This window comes from Aquarana catesbeiana, linkage group LG07, assembly GCF_042186555.1.
Source record: "Aquarana catesbeiana isolate 2022-GZ linkage group LG07, ASM4218655v1, whole genome shotgun sequence".
Classification (NCBI taxonomy): Eukaryota; Metazoa; Chordata; class Amphibia; order Anura; family Ranidae; genus Aquarana; species Aquarana catesbeiana.
Genome location: NC_133330.1, coordinates 192701288 through 192724085, shown reverse-complemented (window position 1 = coordinate 192724085; position 22798 = coordinate 192701288). Strand labels below are relative to the sequence as shown.

The window sequence follows — 22798 nt, the reverse complement described above, 5'->3', positions numbered from 1 at the left end:
AAAATCTAAATAAATCTATTTGTTGTATAGGTCCTCTGTTTTTGGAAGATATATAGCATCCTGGGAAGCAGGGGATCCTTACTGATGTCTTTATATAGCCTTATTGAGTGCCACCTTGCTGCCTATGTTACTTTGATTGGTTCAGGAAAACCCTTAGCTTGTGATGAGTCCCACTTTTTTCCACTGGTAAAATCTAGCATTGAAAGTATCCATCCATCCAAGCTGTGGTGCCTAGCTTACAACAATGCAAAGCAGAGATTAATTAAAGGCTCCCATATAAGAAACTGATCAGAGAAACCACAAAGGTTGCCCAAAAAAAATCAGAAAATTTGGGGTATGTAGTGGGCAGAATCTTCTACTAACTATCCATCAGATGCAACTTCTATTTGATTTGAACAGTGGCTCTTATATGTTTAGGTCTGATGTACCCAAACTGCAATGCCATATGCCCATTTGTGATCTGTTATGTCTAAGGGTACTACTAAGATTGAAATAACCCATATTTGGGATGGCACACAACACTTTTGGTTTAGCTTTTTTAAAATTTTCTTGAGAGAGAGAGAGAGAGAGAGAGAGAGAGAGAGAGAGAGAGAGATTTGGATATTATTTTGCATTTATTCCTGCAAACAGTCTGTGATAAGGTGTCTCATTTAATTTGTCTTCAGCAAATTGATAATTTGTCAATTGTCTGTGTAATACATTCATTCTGTGTATGCTATATTGCAGATACCTTGTTTTCTCTATTCATTTTCTGCATATGTACAACATACAGTGGGTGTCAGCATTGACGCTGTTATTTTGCTCATTTCAATACTAATAAAAACTCTTTTGGATTAAAAAAAAACCACCCATCCACCCAGTTGTAATTTAGTTTTGCATAGATGCTCCTTGGAATTTTATGACTCTCAGGGAAACCAATTGTGAAAATGTTCCACTTTCCAGTTCCACCCAGCCACCATTACAAGTTGATTGTGTCACATTCCCCAGCAATTTATCTATAATGTTGAATAAGCAAGATAGTCTAGAATCTAGCTATAAGATAGTGACACACTTCGTATAGCAATGTGGGAAGAGGGCAATATACAAATCCATGTGAAGAAACTGAGTTTAACAAGACACGTGGCCACTCATTAAAATTAGAAGAAAAGAGGTTTAACCTTAACCCTTTCATGACTAAGCCTATTTTTGAAATTTGGTGTTTACAAGTTAAAATCCATATTTTTTGCTAGAAAATTACTTAGAACCCCCAAACATTATATATATTTTTTTAGCAGAGAATCTAGAGAATAAAATGGAGATTGTTGCAATATTTTATATCACACGGTATTTGTGCAGCAGTGTTTTAAACGCAAATTTTTGGAAAAGGGACACTTCCACGAATTTTAAAAAATCCAAACAGTAAAGTTACCCCAATTTTTTTGTATAATGTGAAAGATGATGTTACGTCGAGTAAATAGATACCAAACATGTCAGGCTTTATAATTGCACGCACTCGTGGAATGGCGACAAACTATGGTAGCTATGAATTTCCATAGGCGACGCTTTAAATTTTTTTTTACGGTTACCAGGTTAGAGTTACAGAGGAGGTCTAGGGCTAGAATTATTGCTCTCGCTCTGACGATCGCGGCGATACCTCACATGTGTTATTTGAACACCGTTTACATATGCGTGCGCGACTTCCGTATGCGTTTTCTTCGCTGCGCGAGCTCGCGGGACGGGGGCGCTTTAAACATTTTTTTTTTTTTTTATATTTATTTTATTTATTTATATACTTAAAAATTGTGTTTAAAAAAAAAATGTTTTTTTTTTTACTTTTATTGCTGTCACAAGGAATGTAAACATCCCTCGTGACAGTAATAGGTGTTGACAGGTACGCTTTATGGAGGGATCGGGGGTCTAAAAGACCCCCGATCCCTCCTTTACACTTCAAAGTATTCAGATCACCGAAAACGGCGATTCTGAATACTGTGTATTTTTTAAAATTCGGCGGCATTGGCAGCCGAGTAAACGGGAAGTGACGTCATGACGTCGCTTCCGCGTTTACATTGAGAAGGCTGGAACGAAGCCGCCCACGGCTTCGTTCCAGCCCGCCCACAGCCGCCGGAGGCAGACAATCGGACACCGGGCCTCCCGATCGCACGGGAGGCCCGGTAAGAGCGGCGGGAGGCGGCGGGAGGGGGGATGTCCCCTCCCACTCCTCCGGTATAACAGCCGAGCGGCTTTTAGCCGCATTGGTTGTTATATACGGGTAGCCGATCGCCCGCTCAAAACAACGGTACCGGGATGATGCCTGCAGCTGCGGGCATCATCCCGGTATAACCCCCGAAAGCTGAGTACGCAGATGTGCGTACGGTCGGCGGGAAGGGTTTAAACTACGCAGGGGGTTCCCTACTGCAATGCCTCGTACACACGATCGGACATTCTGACAACAAAATCCATGTTTTTTTTCCGACGGATGTTGGCTTAAACTTGTCTTGCATACACACGGACACACAAAGTTGGTCAGAAATTCCGAACGTCAAGAATGTGGTGACGTACAACACGTACGACGAGCTGAGAAAAATGAAGTTCAATAGCCAGTGCGGCTCTTTTGCTTGATTCTGAGCATGTGTGGCACTTTGTGTGTGGGAATTGTGTACACACGATCGGAATTTATGCAAACGGATTTTGTTGTCGGAAAATTTGAGAACCAGCTCTCAAATTTTGTGCGACGGAAATTCCGATGGAAACTGTCCGATGGAGCCTACACACGGTCCGAATTTCCGACAAAAGACTCCCATCGAACATTTTCTGTCGGAAAATCCGACCGCGTGTGCGGGGCATTAGAGCGGCAAGGATGTGGAATTCCCTTCCACAGGCGGTGGTCTCAGCAAGGGGCATCGATAGTTTTAAAAAACTATTAGATAAGCACCTGAACAACTGCAGCATACAGGGATATACAATGTAATACTGACATATAATCACACACATAGGTTGGACTTGGACTTTTTCCAACTCACCTACTATGTAACCTACTATATGAAATTTTGCAGCCTGCACCTAAGACCCCTTGATTGATTCAATCCACCATCACCGACTCAAATCAAAAACTTTTGTTTTGCGGGGATTGGCTATTCTTGTTGCTGGATTGGTTCCAGTCAAATACCGGAGTCCAGTTTAAATATCTTCTTTAAATTTTGGTTGAGTTGGATTAGGGTTTGATCTGTAGTATTTTCTGTAAAATAGCCTATCACTGTCTAACTAAGTGCTAATATACACAGGCTTTTGGGAATAATTAGTCATCTTGAGGCAGACTGTGCTTTCTCTTACTCCCAAATACAAGTCAGTATAAATTCATAGCGAATGCATTAAATGCAAATATCAAATACCTGTATATGTTAGCCTTGGAAAGGCAAACATCAGTAAGTACTAGGAGCTTAATAAAGTAAATCACTTTTTTATTCCACAAAATTATCTAATATAATTTTTTTTTCTTTTTAACAGCCCCTTGTCAGCCCATAGATGTTATAACAAATGTACATTGTGAAAACAATGCTGGAATTATATCCTGGGCGGAGAGCAGAGGGGCAATACATTACATGGCAACACTAACTGGAAATGGATCAACTCTGGACTGTAACACCACAGATACTACCTGTTCATTTAATGGATTACAATGCAGCCAGAGTTACAGTGTAAATGTAATGGCCATGGATGACAAATGTGCCAGTGTATTGTCTGCCATCAGTACATTTCCAACAGGTAAATAGAAAACATATTGCCCATATGAACTTTTCCAATAGTTTTGTAGAAAACATAATTTTTTGTGTACTTTAGAAATGGTATAAAGCAACAGAACAAATTTCTAACATGTCAGAGTATACAGAAACAAGGAACTGTTTTCAAAGCACTTTTTAAAAAAAAAAAAAAACAGCACTTACCGAGTTCCAGTTAAAGTGGTTGTAAACCCTTGCATTTACCCAGTGACATACAGTGGGGACGGAAAGTATTCAAACCCCCTTAAATTTTTCACTGATTGTTATATTGCAGCCACTTGCTAAAATCATTTAAGTTCATTTTTTTCCTCATTAATGTACACACAGCACCCCATATTGACAGAAAAACACAGAATTGTTGACATTTTTGCAGATTTATTAAAAAAGAAAAACTGAATCACATATCACATGGTCCTAAGTATTCAGACCCTTTGCTGTGACACTCATATATTTAACTATGCTGTCCTTTTCTTCTGATCATCCTTGAGATGGTTCTACACCTTCATTTGAGTCCAGCTGTGTTTGATTATACTAATTGGACTTGATTAGGAAAGCCACACACCTGTCTATATAAGACATTACAGCTCACAGTGCATGTCAGAGCAAATGAGAATCATGAGGTCACAGGAACTGCCTGAAGAGCTCAGAGACAGAATTGTGGCAAGGCACAGATCTGGCCAAGGTTACAAAAAAATGTCTGCTGTACTTAAGCTTCCTAAGAGCACAGTGGCCTCCATAATCCCTAAATGGAAGATGTTTGGGAGACCAGAACCCTTCCTAAAGCTGGCCGTCTGGCCAAACTGAGCTATCGGGGAAGAAGAGCCTTGGTGAGAGAGGTAAAGAAGAACCCAGAGATCACTGTGGCTGAGCTCCAGAGATGCAGTCGGGAGATGGGAGAAAGTTGTAGAAAGTCAACCATCACTGCAGCCCTCCACCAGTTGGGGCTTTATGGCAGAGTGGCCAATGGAAGCCTCTCCTCAGTGCAAGACACATGAAAGCCTGCATAGAGTTTGCTAAAAAACACCTGAAGGACTCCAAGATGGTGAGAAATAAGATTCTCTGGTCTGATGAGACCAAGATAGAACTTTTTGGCCTTAATTCTAAGCGGTATGTGTGGAGAAAACCAGGCACTGCTCATCACCTGTCCAATACAGTCCCAACAGTGAAGCATGGTGGTGGCAGCATCATGCTGTGGGGGTGTTTTTCAGCTGCAGGGACAGGACGACCGGTTGCAATCGAGGGAAAAATTATTGCGGCCAAGTACAGGGATATCCTGGACGAAAACTTTCTCCAGAGTGCTCAGAACCTCAGACTGGGCCGAAGGTTTACCTTCCAACAAGACATTGACCCTAACCACACAGCTAAAATAACGAAGGAGTGGCTTCACAACAACTCTGTGACTGTTCTTGAATGGTCCAGCCAGAGCCCTGACTTAAACCCAATTGAGCATCTCTGGAGAGACCTAAAAATGGCTGTCCACCAACGTTTACCATCCAACCCGACAGAACTGGAGAGGATCTGCAAGGAGGATCCCCAAATCCAGGTGTGAAAAACTTGTTGCATCTTTCCCAAAAAGACTCATGGCTGTATTTAGACCAAAAGGGTGCTTCTACTAAATACTGAGCAAAGGGTCTGAATACTTAGGACCATGTGATATTTCAGTTTTTCTTTTTGAATAAATCTGTAAAAATGTCAACAATTCTGTGTTTTTCTGTCAATATGGGATGCTGTGTGTACATTCATGAGGAAAAAAAAATGAACTTAAATGATTTTAGCAAATGGCTGCAATATAACAAAGAGTGAAAAATTTAAGGGGGTCTGAATACTTTCCGTCCCCACTGTAACTGGTCTTAGGTGATACACAAATATGAAACAAATCCTCCTAAAAGTTATACTTGTTAATCTGTTCAAAGTCCAGCATTTATAAAGCTTGTCTGAGCTGTCAGAGACCTCTGCAGAGCTTGGTGAAGAGAGCACTGAGAGCTAAATGGAGGGAAGGGACACCTTCAGATAGCACACAGAAATAGAGCTGAGGCTGTCAATCAGCTGGAGGTCCCTCCCCTGTCACCTTTTTTCTCTTGGCGTCAGGAAAACTTGTTATGCCCCGTACACACGGTCGGATTTTCCGATGGAAAATGTGTGATAGGACCTTGTTGTCAGAAATTCCGACCGCGTGTAGGCTCCATCACACATTTTCCATCGGATTTTCCGACATACAAAGTTTGAGAGCAGGATAAAAAATTTTCCGACAACAAAATCCGTTGTCGAAAATTCCGATCGTGTGTACACAAATCTGACGGACAAAGTGCTGCACATGCTCAGAATAAATAAAGAGATGAAAGCTATTGGCCACTGCCCCGTTTATAGTCCCGACGTACGTGTTTTACGTCACCGCGTTCAGAACGATCAGATTTTCCGACAACTTTGTGTGACCGTGTGTATGCAAGACAAGTTTGAGCCAACATCCATCTGAAAAAATCCTAGGATTTTGTTGTCGGAATGTCCGAACAAAGTCCGACTGTGTGTACGGGGCATTAGAAGTGATTCATGCTATTAGCAGAGGAATGAAGCAGCAGACAGAAATGACACTTAGTGCTCCTAATTGAGACAAGTACACACTATAGAGGGATATACTTTGTTCATATTTCATGTCTGTCACTTAAATTACTTTGCAAAGTGGCCACTGTCCACAGTGCAATAAAGTTCCAGAATGCTGACATCAGTAACATTAAAGGGTTTGTAAACCCTTGTTTTTTTTATTTATTTATTTTTAATTAACAAACGTTATACTCACCTCCACTGTGCAGTTCGTTTTGCACAGTGTGGCCCCGATCATCATCTTCTGCGGTCCCTCTGTGGCTCTCGCGGCTCCTCCTTGCTTCGGTAAACCCCCTGGGAAAAGCGCTGTCCCGGTGGGGTTACCTTGCGGGTGCGCTCCCAAGCCCAGCATTTGCGTCTATAGACACAGAATCTTGGACTCGGCCCTGCCCCCTGGTGCCCGCGTCATTGGATTTGATTAACAGCAGCGGGAGCCAATGGCTGTGCTGCTATCAATCTGTCCAATCAAGAGCCGAGAACCCCGGGCAGAGAGGTACAGCGCGTCTCCACTGAGGGAACAAAGGGCTCAGGTGAGTAAAACGGGGGGCTGGGGGGGCCGGTCAGTGTCAGGATGCATTAAGGTGAAAAAACATGAGGGTTTACAACCCCTTTAACAAATGTTCAGAAGTTGGTGCTTGAAACAATGGAACCATGACACAGTCAAGTAACTACAGTAATTAAATGCATGTAAGTTCATGTAATATATTGATAAACAAATTGGTATTTCAACTATTTGATTTAGCAGGATGTTAGTGATTCTTCTGAGCTTTTATTAAACACATGCTTGATTCAGTTTCGAGCAAGTGTTTGACTGCAAATGGAAGCCACAGTTCCACAGTTTCATTGAATTAAGTAGTTTCCAATTGAAATGCATTTGTTTTAGGTAATGTACAGTACATAACTATTTAAAAAGGGTTTATAAAACCTATAAATGTTGCGATTACCGTTTCTGCCAATATGATTTTGCTGTATCCCTTGGAGAGCGTGCTGGTGTTACTAAACTGCATATGAACACTCAATCTTTTGGGGGTCATTCACTAGGAGGATTGTACTTACAAAGGAGAACACAGAAGTTTCACTGGCACTTCGTGGGACTTGATTTGTGTTTTGTGATTTTTGATTCACTGTATGCTAGTCACTAGTATCATGTAAACATGTTTTTTTTTTATATGTTATATGCACTGGACATGTACTGCATTTCTGGACACTATCTTCATTTTTAATCTGATCACATATGGTTTGTTTTTGGTTTTGGTTAGAAATAGTGCTGCATATTTTGTTTTTAGTTTGTTTTACACTGTGTTTCTCGTGTTGTGCAAGCTGCTTTTTCTGGGTATTTAACGTCTTTTGTGTGGCTCTGAAGCTTAATCTACATGGGACGTTTTGAAACCTCTCCTGAACGATCTTAATTGACAGATAGTAACCGACATTTAAAAACCGTCCATTTTGCCACGTATACATGCCACGTTTAGCCGCGTTTGCATTTAGAAGCTTTTTTTTTTTTTTCAAATAGTCAAAAATGTATCTCCATTAAAAACAGCTAAACACGAGTTACCACGTTTACACGCGTTTACAAGCTGTTACAGCATTTGGCGTTTCAAATGGCTCTGAACATCTGTCCTGAACGCATTTTTTGCTTTCCAAAAAATGCTTCTAAACTCAACTGCCTGGAAACAACTATAGGACCCTGTGTACATGTACTGATAAGATAACAGAGGAGAGTTCAGAGGCAGCTGAAAAAAACCCCAACTGCTCCTAAACGTTTCTTTACCAGCAGCAGTGTACATGAAGCCTATTATGTCTTTACACTAGTGTCACAAATCTTTCTTGAAGTCTTTGGAGCAAACCCCATTGAAGTCTATTGGGGCAAATCTAGTTATTCTATTTTGGACATATGTAAGGCTAATAAGAAATATATTCTCAAACACAAGGCATATTAAAACAGGCACTGCCAAGGAGGACATGTGACAGTGAAAAAAATATATATACAGTATATACTATATACACACTTAAAATATGGCTGCTGTGATCCAATCCTTTTGTAGAAATGGGTTGGATTATCCATTCCTTCAAATTATTGCCATTTGTAGCTGACAAGGAGCAAAGGCTATGCATTGCATTTTAGGTTGCTCCTTATTTCTGGTGGTGAATCTGCAAGGTTTTTGCAAATATTTGTGATTTGCAAACTTTTTGAATCCCAGGGATTCTCTGTAAAATCATGGTAGAAGCAGGTCAAAACCTCATCCCGGCTGACAATAGTAAATTCATATTTTAATATGACCTGCCTAATATCCTATTTGGTTTACTTTGGCCTTAAGGTCTATGAAAAGTCAACATTTTTTTTTTTTGGATAGCATAAAGAAGGGTTAGAACCCCTTTCAGGTTTCATTGCTGCCGGTGTCCCCACTAATTCTTGATTTGGGTGACCATTACCTTTATTACAATAATAGGACATCAACAATTTTGAGAACTCACAGAAAAAGAAGTAAAGGGGAAACCTCTCAGTGAGGAAAACTGTGAAAAGAGGCTTCATGCACACTTCAAAAGGAGAAGTACAGCCAAAACTCATTTAGCTGTATTTCTCCTGTGGATCACAGGAATGCAGTTTGTTCTGCACTCCTGTGACCTGTTTTCAGCCCGCTGTCAGCTGACATCACAGAGACGGCTCAGGCTGGGGCAAGATTGGAACAATATGGTCGGGATCCGCCCACAACCCTGGACCGGCACCTGGCTCAGCCTCTCAATAAGCCACTGAGAGCCTGAGCCAGCCGCTCCCGCCCCCTCCACAGCCCAGCACTCCAGTGAGCGCAGGGGGCAGAACAGACAGTGGTGACTGGCAGTCACCAGCTCTCTGCTCACAGAGCGATCAGCGGTGTTTGATCGCTCGGTTCTCAGTATTAGAGCCGGCAGAGACCGATGCAGCATTGGACCGATGCTGCATCCACCTAGGTAAGTATGATTCTTAAAAAAAATAAATAACTGAACTTCTCTTTTAATTTTATGTGAGTTGTATTAGATTATTGTGTATAAGATTATTTCTGTGTAGTCATTCCTTTTGGCAATGACATCTAGGTAATGTATTTTTTTTATGTACAGTTCTTTTTCAATGACAAATCCTACATAGTTAACTATATTTCTTTTGTTCAGCTCCTTGTCAGCCCCAAGGTTTCAGCATTGACCTTGACTGCAGCAACCAGATTGTTTCCATGTTGTGGGAAGAGAGTAATGGAGCACAGCTATACCGTGTGGACGTTGAAAGCAGCATTGGTGAACTAAACTGGTACACTACAACCAGTCTCTTCTTTAGCTCTGAGGTTTTGTCATGCAGCAAGACATATGGGTTTACCGTTATGGCAATTGGTGAAACATGTAACAGTTCCAAGAGTGTGACGCTTTATGAAAACTCAGGTAGTGACAATTTCTCTTTCATAATCTTAATAATTCACCATTTTGTAAGCTTTCAATCAATTAATTGCATTGTACTATTTTCAAGACAATGTTTTTAAGTGGCAACAATAATACTTATTGTAGAAATGAAATAATCTCTGATATTTCCTGTTTTCCCAGCACCCTGTGTACCAGTTGATGTGCAATACACAACCAAGTGTCCTACCACAATGGCCCTCGTGACATGGTCTGCAAGCGGAGGAGCTATTGATTATCATGTATCAGCCAGTGCACCTGGAGGACTAGAAAGTCATTGTAATAGCTCCAGTACCAGCTGCTCTTTATCAGGTCTAGACTGTGGCTTGTCCTATAATGTCCAAGTAGTGGCTGTAGGCCAGAAATGTAGCAGCAATGGGAGCTCATTGGTGCTTCTGGACACAGGTAATTGTTACAAACTTTTTAGTGTTCATTAGTACATAACCTACTGTAGATGAGCCAAACTGGCAGTGCATACTTTCTTAAATGCCAAAGGTTGACACAGTGTTTAACTCTTCCATCAAGATTTGAAAACTAGTGAATGTACATGTAGATGCTATAGAATAATGGCCATTTCCATCTTTGGCTTGACATCTGTGGTGCCTATTACTCTTAAAGGTGTCTCCCAATGCATGTTTGAGCTTTTCAAACCTCACTAAAAGTTAAAGATGCTTTGCTAGCTCTGGGATTTTGCTGCCAGATTAAATTTCAAACAAAATTAAGTTACATGTGCAATTATTGTAATGTGTTGCTGGAGCCTTATAGAGTTCTTTGTGTAATTTGCTGCATTCAGTACAGTAAAGGGAACCTCTTCAAGACCCTATTCTGTTGTTTTCTCTTGCCTATATACTTCTTAAAGGCTTCAGATATAAATGTCTTATATTTCAAGTCAGCCTTTTTAATGGGAATGGTTGTTTACTTTAATGTAGAAAAATAATAGTGATAAGTGTTTAATGATAAATTACATAAAGCTGATTTATAAATGCATCTGACTAATTATAGCATGTATGTATTTTTAAGCAGTAAAGATCAAAAAATGTGGTTTATGTTTAACAGCCCCCTGCCTGCCAAAGAACTTGGAAGTTCACATGGACTGTACAAATAACTCAGCCATTTTGTCTTGGGAGGAAAGCAGAGGGGCACAGCACTATGTTGGCGAAGTGGTATCTGATCAAGACTCTGTCTTTTGTAATACTGAAGGCACAACCTGCATTGTACCAGACCTAAGCTGTGGCACCGTCTACTCCTTCTCTGTGCTGGCTATGGACATGCAGTGCAACAGTTCATTTACTGAGTCTGTACTGTCTGGCATGGGTAAGTTTTATAGATACAAATGTCTGCTAAATATATATTGGTGTATAATAAAAATGATTTACTGAGATTTGATGGTTTTATGAACTTACAATTTAAAAGTTGAATAGGTTAGATTGTCAGTAGTCGTCGATAACAAAAGTTGACAGATTCAGCCCTGGTTCACATTGATGCGATTTGACATGTCAAATATGTCAAATCGCATGCCAAATCAACAGCAATGGCAGCGTCCAAATTGGTGTGGCGCCGCACAGATTTCCAACAGTAGTTCCTGTAGTACTTTTTGCAATTTTGGGGTGCGATTTCCATTGAGATCTGTGTAGAAACCCGCACAGATGTCTCTGAAATCACCCCGAAGTCGGGACTGACACGCGGGAATTAAATTGTGCGAGTTCAGCTGAACTCGCACGATTTCATTCCCACAGTCAGTGTGAACCAGGGCTTAAGTCTCTGTCTGTCTCTGTAAAGCATGTGCTAGGCATTTATGGAAGGTGACTGATTTGATGGAACATAGTGCAGCTTAAAGTGGAACTTCACAAATGTATTTATTCCTTTGTGCAGGGCTGTCATCTTGCAAGGCCCGTGTGCAGATGCAATTTCAATTTCTACTAGATATTTGGGATTTGGGAAAGACCACATTTGGCGGCTTTTTTGTGTATGCACACAAAAGATGCCATTTCTAATGTATGGGCACCTAAACTGCCAATGATGTTTGTATGCAATGCCTCCTGAGACAGCTGTGACTTAGTAATCCCAGGACAAAGTGGGGCCCAGCCCAGGCTAAAAAGCAGGAAGTGCTGCCTTGCAGCACAAAAAGTACAAATCATAATAAAATCTTTTTAAGTTTTTTTTTTCAGTTCCACTAACTCTTGCAACAGTTGGAGTAAAATTACATGCATCTACAATCAGAAAGATATTGAACAATTTCAAGCTGCATGGGAGGTGTGTTAAGAAAAGTCTTTCCTGTCCAAAAAGAATTTTTGTGCAAAATGACAGTTTTTTAATGAACATATAGGCAAAGACCAGGCATTCTGGGGCAATGTGCTGAATACTGATCAATCAAAGATAAAGTTGTGTGGTCACAGTAACGGTAGACATGTTAGCTGCAAACCAAAGGCAGTATTTCAGAAGAACCTCATACCAACTGTGAAGCATGGTGGTGGAAATATTATGATTTGGGTTTGCTTTGCTGCTTCAGTACCATGGTAGTTCTCAGTCATCAATTCAACTATACATTCTACATCACATAAAAGTGTGCATGATAAGAATGTGAGGCCATCAGTCCAAAAGGGAACAGAAAATTAGTCTTTTAATATGATAATGAGCAGAAGCACACTAGCAAATCCACCAAGGAATGGTTCAAAAAGAGCTTGGACCAATGTTACTATGTAAATATCATACCTGGGCAATGCCAATGGAAGCTGGGAACCACTGAAGTAGACACCACTATTCCAGTAATCTCCACTTGCTTCCGGGTCCCGTACTGAGAGTCTGCCCTGCTTCATTCTGAACACAGGAGTTCAGCCCCTCATCACAGGCACCATTCTAAATGAATACAAAGTGTTCTCTGATTGGAGAAGGTGGAGAGGACAGTGAAATCATGGAAGCTACTTGAAATTACTGTAGTAGTGATGTCTATACTACAGTGATTTTCAGCTTCCAGGGACATTGGCCAGGTATAAACCAATGTAAATATGTATAAAATATGCATATCATCTTTAAATTGTTATGTAAGTTGGAAATCTCTGTAATCATCACATTTTGGCAAAAGCAGTGGGATTGGAAAGTATATTTGTCACACAGACAACCTTTTCATTTGTACAAACTATTGTTGTGTTTTGGTGTTTATTACAGTCCCTTGCCCCCCTGATGAAGTGGAAACTTCAATTTATCATGGAGATGTGAAGCCACAGGAAGTGGAGATATCCTGGAATGGAAGTCATTGTGGTACAGATTACATGGCCACAGTCCAAGGACAAATCGGATATGATCCAGAGTCCTCCTTTACTCTGAATTCATACTGGACATCATACATGGACTTCTACATTCCAGTACCCTGCAGCTCATTTTACAATGTTACAGTAACTGCTCACAACCCAGCAGGATCAAGCTCTCCTAGCACACCTATCACAGGTTACACAGGTCAGTGCATGAATTTACACAACAAATTCCTATTGCAACATTTATATTAAAGTATAACTAAAGACAAAGCCTTTTTCAGTTTTGTATAGAGTGGAGAGGGAATAGAAGCTCTGCCAGGTTTTTATTGCAGTCTGTGTCCTCGTTAGGGAAATTTGCCCTCCCTATTCATGCTTGTGACCGTTATCATCAAGACTGAATATGACAGAAAATCTCAAATTTGGTTGTCACTACTGGAACGGGGGGGGGGGGGCACTAGTTCTGGTGATCCTGGTGATAACCAGGGATTTCCGCCACTCTGGAGAGACTTCCTCTCACTTCCTGTTGCGGGTAAAAGACAGGACATTGGGAAATCTCCCAATGGGACATATGGCAAAAAATAAAAAACTGACAGGGGTTATAACCCCTTCCTATTCTATCTGAATTTTTTTTTTTAAAGTTTTGCCTTTAGTTCTACGTTAATATTTTAGCTTAAAAGCAATGTTTAGGGTATATTCACACCAGATGCGGTGGGACTGCATTGGACGGCTATTCCAGCGCAGTTCCAACGCATGGACAAGAGAAAATGCCTTGTCTCCTATGTACCCAGTTCACACCACTGCGTTGCGTTGATGTGAGGGCACATTGCACTAAGAAAAAGTATGGCATGCAGTACTCATTATCAGTGCAGCGCAGTGAGAGGTAATCCACTGCTTTGCAATGCGAGGCTGGCAATTGAACTTTATGAGATGTCTTTGTGACATCTCAATAAAGTTCATTTAAAAATTAAAAAATTAAAAATTGTGATCTGCTGAGCTCATCATTACTGTGCTGATCCCAGTCAGATTGCACTGTACATCAGCCGCTGCGCTTGCAATAAAGTGGCTGCTGTGAACCAGCCCTAAGGAAAGCATGGTGGCTGCCATTGAGTTTTGCATTCTGCATTTGTTGTCCTCCTGATTCTCTTTCTTTAAAGCAGTGTTCCAGCTGAATTTTTTTTTTTTTAAGTCAGCAGCTACAAACACTGTAGCTGCTGACTTTTAATAAGCACACTTATGTGTCCTGGGTGCCCATGATGTAGAACGCCCGAGGCAGATACGTCCATCGGATCGGGTCCCGGCACCGCCATTCGAACTAAGGGAAACAGGCAGTTGAGCCTTGCGGCTTCACTGCACGTTTCCTACTGCGCATGCGCGAGTCGCACGGGGCTTTGTGAATGGCCAGCTGTGTTCTGGGACACACACAGATCCCAGAAGAGAGTGCACCCCATTCCCCAGAAGACAACGTGAGGAGCAGAAGAATGAAGACTACCGTGAAATAGGAAGTGGCAGATTAGGACAAGCTGCCTAGCAACAGCCATTTCTGGTAAGTAAAAAATATTTTTTATTTTTTTTTTCACATTTTTAGGAACCTTTTTATGTATTTTTTTTTTGTTAGGGTGGACCTCCGCTTTAAAAGTCTGAGACACTGAACCAGAATGATTATGTGGATACGTACAGCTACCTTTATGCTAATGTCACTTATGCAATCCTGCCCCTGGCAAGAACTCTCCAGCAGCAGGATCTCTATGTAGCACACAGCAGGGAAGGGAAACATTTACCGGCTTTCCTGTGTCTCTCCCTCATTAGCTTGTTGTTCCCTCATTGGTGACTTATGTTTGTGTAGCGCCCACCAGTTTGGGTGAGTGCTACAATAGTAAGTTTAGTGTTAAAGTAGGCTAAATTTCCCAGAATTTCACTCTGCAGTGTGTTCTGGTGGGGTTTGATTGCTGGGGAGGTTTAATAATGTAGCGGAGGGTGTGACCCCCTGCACTCTGCTTGAACAGTTTCCTCTGTTTTCTGGGGGTTGGCCTAGAGAACAGAAGGAATATGAGTGTGAGTGACAGGTGGCTTTTGGGAAGACGCCTCTGGACTAATGGTTAATTTGTTGGGACAGGGGCGGGACTTGTATAAAAGGCCTGGTCACATGCTTCCCGGGGGTTCTTTTTCTGCATGGGAAGTGAGAGGAGCCTGGCATAGGATGTGAGACAAGAGGCTTCCAAATGTGCTCTTCCCCCTCGGGGGGGAAGAGGAACCTGTGCTCGGTGTGGATATGAATAAGTGGAGAAGAGGCCCAGGAGACAGGATTCAGACACGGACATAGCATTGATTCTCTCCCCAAGTGAGAGGAGAGGAACTGTACTGCCATGCTGATGGAGAGGAGCTGAAGTACTTCTTCCAGATGCTGCCAATACTGACAACCAGGATTGGGTGAGGATCTTCCGTGTGCGACATGGATCATACCTCAGGAACACAGTGAGTGTAACCCAAAGGGAACCAGTACCTAGGAGAGACTTTACAGGGATCGGTGTGCGGGTGCCAGGGTAATTGAGCTGGGCCTTATAGCACTGATACCCTTGGGGAATCCAGAAGTCACCTTCTGAATGTTATCTGTGTGATCATTCAAGAAGATGGAATCTTAGGTGCTGTAAAGTCAGGAAGTGGTGTTAAAGAGGAAGAAGGAAACACGCTTTGCACTGAAAGTATGGATATCAGATGGAAATCTACTAATAGGGGCTTACCGTTTACAAATCTGAATGCAATGAACTATTATTCATTATGTACCTGCACGGGAAGTGGTAGTAAAGAGGAAGAAGGGAACTTGCACAGCACAAGGGCATATTATTCAAAAATGGAGGTCTACTATTCGGGGCTTATTCTATTCAAGGATAATATTGTGATTCATATCATCTAACCCTGCTGAGAGTTATTCAGAGTGACTCTTCAGTATAGTTCTGCAATGTTTAAAGTGACTTTTCAACTTGATGCTGCCTTTTCACATGGAATCTATAATAAACTTGTATATAGTTCACTTTCATTTGACTGTCTGTGTGTTCTATATGGTTGAGGAGTAGGGGTGATGGAACAAGCTCCAGGGTAGAATGAACTAACAGCCGCTCCTACGGGAGTAGGGCGCTTCATGGAGGTCCCACCGAGATTTCCCAACTGGAATGCTTCAAATTCAAGATCATTGTCAGGAAGCGGAGACATAGGACTAGTCGATGATGTGGTGTCTTTACCTGCGGAATTATGGATGGAGGAGGAAGGTGGAGCAGCAGGAGTAAGGTCTGAAGCCATGGACATCACAAAACCAACTGGAGATTTGAGAGATTTCCTTGAGGATGATTGTCTTCTTTGGAGAAGTTAGAGTCACAATGGACTTTAGAAAGTGAAGTACAAGACTCATTGGATGATCCCAACACTCCGATCAGTGAGGAAGACAAAGTAGAGGATTTAACCAAACAGGAAGAGGATTTGGGGCCGATGAGGTTGAGGCGAAGAGTACACCCGCCACAAAGACTCACTTATGACACGCTGGGTGAAAGTTCCGAAGAGCCAGTCTCCACGGCTTGTCGATCAGACCCTGAAGTTCTGCCACCTGCTATTAATTGGGTAGGCAATGGATCTACTCTGGCCTCTGACACTATTTGGTTGAACATAAGAACTGCCCTGGGACTATCAAGCTTGGGTATTGAAATTACACCTGAAGTATGCCAATTAATATGTGAGAGCTAAGGGGGCTAGTGAATAGTGCTTGTTATAAGTCAGGATTTGAGCATAGTTGGTTTGTGTCAGACATACCCTCATGGTATCTTTGGGGACCAAAGGATTCAAGCAGGGGGAGTGTGTAGCGGTCAGGCGATATGTATGACTTAATGTTGTATTATATCTTATCCTCTGGCGCCATCTAGCGGCCAGAGTACAAAAGGACTGCATCTTTAAACTTTATTTTTGTTATTGTTGAGAGTTTGACCTGGAAGTCTTTTGTTTGTTTACATCTGGACATTAATTTAACCTGCCCACAATGCACAGGGACTCCCACATCAGGGAACAGAAATGCATCGTGGGAAGCTTATAAAAAGGCTGGGAGCGGCAATCTTAGCTCTCTTGGACACACATGGCCAGCCTGGAAGGATCTGTGTGAGATTTCCAGCACAGCGCGGCCTACCTCCATGGAGCAGTAATCCGAGCAGCGGCATTGTGACATCTCACAGATGTCAGGGCAAGACTGGAGAGGAGCCAGAGGAGCCTGTCGTAGTCAGCTGGGAGTTCCGGAGCGACTTGTGGCAGAGGAGCGGAGCATCCAGCACAGCGCCGGCTGGCCAGAGAAACAACCCTGCACACCAGTGCGGAGTCTCTAGACAGCATTATCCTGGTTGGGTGAGAGGGCTGATGCCCACAAGTTTCTTGATGCACTTTCATACATCAGAGTACACAAGACAGAGTTGCTGGGATCTGTAGTCCCACAAGCAAAGTCAAGAGGATTCAATACTAAGTCACTGCATCTAAGTTATAGTTCGGCTGCAACAGAACTTTACTTTCTATCTCAGGTTACTTGGATAAAGAATCATTAACCCTTTGGATTATAAAAATCACTTTGTTGCTAGCAGAAGAGAAGAAACAAAGAAGGACTGTTCAGTAACATATAAGGCCTTGGGTTATTTCATGACATGAGCGTATGTGATAGCACAGGAGGGAGCTCCCTAGTGTTTTATTAGTCTCAAGCGCGCAGGAAATAGGACCGTGTTTAGAGTGAGAGACAACCACTCTGACTGCTCCTATTTACTTTGTTATACTTCGCACATAGTATTCCAGACTTTATACACCTGTATTGTATTTTGTAAAGTTTTGTTGTCTATCAGACTATGTTGGTCTGACAGTACAATCATTGTAGTTTAACCTGTTTAATACAACTACAGTAAATACAACTAGAAAAGGTACAATTTCTGGGGAAATTGTGAAAAGTGTTCTTGCCTCTACAACTGGAGTGGGCGGAGTAACTGGGTGGAGTGGCTTGAGTAACTGTTGTGTGGTTGGAGTGGCTGGAGTAACTGTGAAAAGTGTTAAAATGCTTAATATTTTAAAAAGTATAAATAGTAGTAAAAAAGTTGAAGTCTCATCATTAGCTGAAAGAGTTGAACATTTTTTCAAAAATGATTTTTTTTTTTCAAAAATATTTTTTTTTCCAAAAATGATTTTATTTTTATTTTTTTCAAAAAATTTTTTTTTTTTCAAAAATTTTTTTTTTTTCAAAAATATATATATATTTTTTTTTAATTATTTTTTTTTTCAAAAATATATATTTTTTTTACATGGGGTGGTCATAATGTTTTGGCTGATCATGGGGTTGTCAGCTTTTGTCACCTCCCACTCTAGTTTTGAACGTTTCGCCATTCATTCCTATGGGACCAATTTCGCCGCAAAAACGTCATTTCGTGGACCATTCGGCAAAACATTCCACAAAGTAATAACACACCAATCGGGAACAATCCGCTCGTTTCGGTATATTATTTGTCTCTGTAGTGTGAAAACTGTGGGAGGAGTCTACAAGCATTATCAAGTCTAGCAGATGAAGTCACATGCATTTGGAGTGTCTCAGCATCTTGTGTTTACAACCACTGTTTCCTAGCAACGCTCATGCCCTGTTTATGCTTCCCAAATACTGCTTCATCAAAACTGCCCCATCAGAATTACCCCATCAAAACTGCCCCATCATATTCCTCTATTATAAATCAGTACATGGTGTGTCTGTCCCCTCCCCCGGGCTCTGTAATCAGCTGAGATGCTCCAGCCACCTTCCCCCCTGTGTATAACAGAAGCTTTGGTAACCATGGCAACAAAACAAACACTAACAGTACACTCTGATTAATGGCTAAAATTTCCTGAAATGACCTCTAAACAAATGGCCGTATTTTAAAACTATACATCCTACAGCGAAGATCTTTATATTGTGAGAATCACAAGACCCAGACCTAGATTTTGATGTAGAGTATGTCTCTGAAATATTAAAAATGAAGGCACAGTCGCAGTTTAGAAATTGCCCTTCAAATTTGGAGGGGGCTAGAGTGTAGTTTCAATGAATGTCAATGGACGGCGTGAGTTGCAAACAAATGGTCATATTGTGAAAACTATCAGGACTATGGCTTAGCCGTGGACATGTTTAGTGGCAGCAGGGATAGCTGAACGTTTTGATATAAGATTTGTGTAGGTGGGCTTGAAAATGAGGGAGTGGCGGCAGTTTAGAAATCATGTTCTGATTTTCCAGCTTTTGTCATCTCCCACTCTAGTTTCCCCATTCATTCCTATGGGACCAATTTCACCGCAAAAACAACGATATTTCGTGAACCATTCGGCGAAACGTTCCACAAAGTAATAGCACACCATTCGGGAACAATCCGCACGTTTCGGTATATTACTTGTCTATGTAGTGTAAAAACTGTGGGAGGAGTTAGGGTGGTAAATTTGGCTATAATAATAAGAATAATATATATGTGAGATAACAGTAAGTGGTCTTGCTATGCAAGAACACTTAATTATTATTTAAGTACAACTGTGTGATTGTTGTTTTACTCATCACCAGCCAAGAAGAGGATAAGGTAATTACAAACAGGTATACTGTATTGTGCATTGCGAAATTGCTTTATAGTTCTAGTGTGTTTACATATTACTCCTTGTCATGGAACCCAAAGTGTCAGAGGCAGGGGTAGCTTCAGGGGTCTGGGATGGCCAGTGGGAAAGCGAACAAATTAGCAGCTCCTACGGGGGTAGTGCGCTACATTTGGAAGCATTTTTGGCAGTGAGGCAGCGATGACTTGCAACTGGAACGGGATAGTGAGTGAGAGATACAAGCTAGGGGAGTATTCTCCTTGCATATTGTAACAATTCAGACACTGGTGTAAAGTCTGAATCAATAGTGTGACATAAGCCGAACTTTGACCTTCCTAAAATGAATACTCGTTCCAGGTCAGTGGCTCAGAAAACATTGCAGGTAGGTCAGCATAACAGCCATTTTAAACAATTATTTATATTGATAACTTTTCTCAAAAAATGATTTGGGGCTAATTAAATTAGCTGAAGAGTGATCTGCATTTGACAGTGGTAAGGAGTTGTTGCCTCCTCACTGCCTGTGTTTAATGTCTAAAAACGAGCACCACCATTTATTTGAATGGGTCATGTTTGGCACATAGTGCAGTCCGCCGAATGCCACACAGAGGATCATTTTTGCTGCATGTGTACACCTCTGTTTGCTGCCTTTGCAGCTTAAAGGGTGGCAGTTAAAACTTGGTTTAATTGTGTGACCCCCAAATGCAAGTGTGAACATGGCTTTTTCAAGTTGGAAAGTCTTTTTAACTGAAATCTCTAGTTTTTGTCACTAATCATTTTTGTAGCTAGAATGTTTAACCACTTCAATACCAGGCACTTTCCCCTCTTCCTGCCCAGGACAATTTTCAGCTTTTAGTGCTGTCACATTTTGAATAACAATTGCGCAGTCATACCACACTGTACCCAAACTAAATTTTTATACATTTTCTTCCCACAAATAGAGCTTTCTTTTGGTGGTATTTGATCACCTCTGCTTTTTTTATTTTTTGCCAAACAAGCTAAAAAAGACCGAAATTTTTGAAAAAAAAAAAAAGTTTTTCTTTGTTTCTGTTATAAAATGTTGTTTTCCTGACAGCTCTATGTCAGCCACCACCGGGTAAGGCCCCGCCCACCCCCATGCAATCAGGATCTAACTCATAAATTTGACCTCCACGCCCTGAACAGTGTTCCTTTTCTTTCCTCTATGTGGTCAGGACCTGGTGCAGTCTCCTACCTTGCTGGATCAATGATCTGGCCATCCGTCCAGTGTGGGCCTCCTGGACGTAGCCCCCGTTATGCCCGCTAAACGCATTGGCTGTGTGGGGTCCCCGCTGCTGTTTCCAGGGCATCGAGAAGCGGACCAAGGGTCTGCAGCAGGAGTGGCATTGTCTCTCCTCTCCCAGACGTTCAACGGCCCATGGAGCCCCAGGGATCCCGCTGTACAGCTACAATCAAGCACTCCAGCCCTAGCAAAATAGTGGTGTGTTCCACAGTAGTTCTGTCGGGTGGACGGAGCATGTGTGAGGTTAGTGACCAAACGGATGTTGTTGGGGCAGGGCCAGACGACTTGTTACAGGATATAAATTGGTGAAGGTTCAATATAATGCTGCCTCACCAGAGACAGTGTGCTAGTGCTGCTGTGATTGCAAGCAAGAGAGTGAGGATGGCAGGGCTGCCTGCTGTGGAGATTGTGGGCTGTGTGAATCATAGATGACCGGTCTTCCTGTGCTTCCTTAACAGTCTGCATCTCCTATTGCTGTAAATGAGACAATGCCAACCCCAAAAGACCAGCGTATGCCAAGAAGGTAGGAGGCTCACCCACCGCTATGTGTAATGGTCGTGCTCCGATTTTTGGCACTTGTGTTAATAAAAAACAAAAACAAAAAAAAACACATCTTTTATTATTATTATTTTTTTCTGCCAGCTAATCAAGACACAATTAGTCTCCCCGCTCAGAGAGAAGCCGGTCACAACAAGGGTACCGCTCTAGGTCCAGGGGTAGCCAGCACAGAGAAAGGTCAAGAGACCGATCTGATCGGTCGAGGTCCAGACGCCGTAGCTCCCCTGTGAGGACCTGAAGCCCATCCCACCATTCTCAACCTGGGCCCCAGATATGCTGGGCTTGTCCAAAGGAGTCGCTTCCTGGCAAAACAGTTTGTGAAACCTGCCTTAAGGAGGTAACCAAGGATAAGGAAGCAGGGAAGGAGGAGATGGTGTCCCTTATGAAAGTCATTTGCTGAACAGCTGCAGCCGTTACATCAGCAAGCCCCTTCTGTGATTACGCCTCAGCTAAGATCTGGGGCTGAAGAGGCCCAGGCGCTACCCAGATCAGCATCCGAAGACTCGTCTGGAGAGGAAGGGGATGCAGGTTATGAAGGGTTTGATTTCAACCTGGTACAGCCCTTTCTTAAGGATGTCAGGGAGGCCTTACAATAGGAAGATGTAATCGAGGAGCCGCTGATGAAACAGCGACGCTATTTCAAGAACAGGAAGAGAGAGGGTCTCACCTTCCCTCTCATGGATGAAATTAAAAGCATAATAGAAGATGAGTGGAGGCAGCCAGAGAAAAACACTTTTTTTCGGAGCCGCCTAGCCAAGTTGTACCCCTTTAAAAAGGAGGATGTGAAACATCTGGAAGACCCACCTGTAGTCCACGCAGCTCTGATGCGCCTAGCCAAGCATGTTACGTTGCCGCTAGATGATGCGGTTTCTTTCAAGGACATCCTCGATAGGAGAGTAGACATAGACCTGAAAAAGGTCTACACGGTCGCAGGAGGGGCATGCAAACCATCGATAGCCCTGGCAGCAATCTCCAGAGCTATGGAGGTATGGATAGACAATTCAGAATCAGCCTTTGCCAGCGATCAGGAGAAGACCGAGATAATGTCCTCGCTCAACAACCTGAGGCTCACAACGGGGCTCATGTCGGAAGCTGCCATTGACATAATCAAATCCCTGGCATGCGTGATGCTTGGCGCAGTCACAGCAAGATGCGCCTTGTGGCTCAGACCTTGGTGACAGGGGGAAAGTCTGGCTTCATCCCCCAGGATAGGAGGTTACTCTGCCAGAAGAATCCGGCCTTTGGCCGGCCCACCAGTATGAGAGGGAGAGAAGCAAGGTCTTATAGGCCAGGGAGGGAGTTCTACAGGCCTTGGAATACTCCCTTGGGGTCTAAACAGATGAAGGCAGTCA

The 22798-nt window shown here is 42.3% G+C and overlaps 1 protein-coding gene across 1 annotated transcript in view; it reads left to right on the top strand.

Annotated features, from left to right (window-relative positions):
• Positions 1 to 22798, top strand: part of LOC141103397 (uncharacterized) — a 159378-nt gene that overhangs the window by 105072 nt on the left and 31508 nt on the right. Inside the window, exons 21-25 of the mRNA XM_073592929.1 lie at positions 3484 to 3741; positions 9501 to 9761; positions 9921 to 10181; positions 10833 to 11090; positions 12942 to 13229. Of these exons, the coding sequence (XP_073449030.1) occupies positions 3484 to 3741; positions 9501 to 9761; positions 9921 to 10181; positions 10833 to 11090; positions 12942 to 13229 (1326 nt within the window). The remainder of the gene's footprint in view (positions 1 to 3483; positions 3742 to 9500; positions 9762 to 9920; positions 10182 to 10832; positions 11091 to 12941; positions 13230 to 22798) is intronic.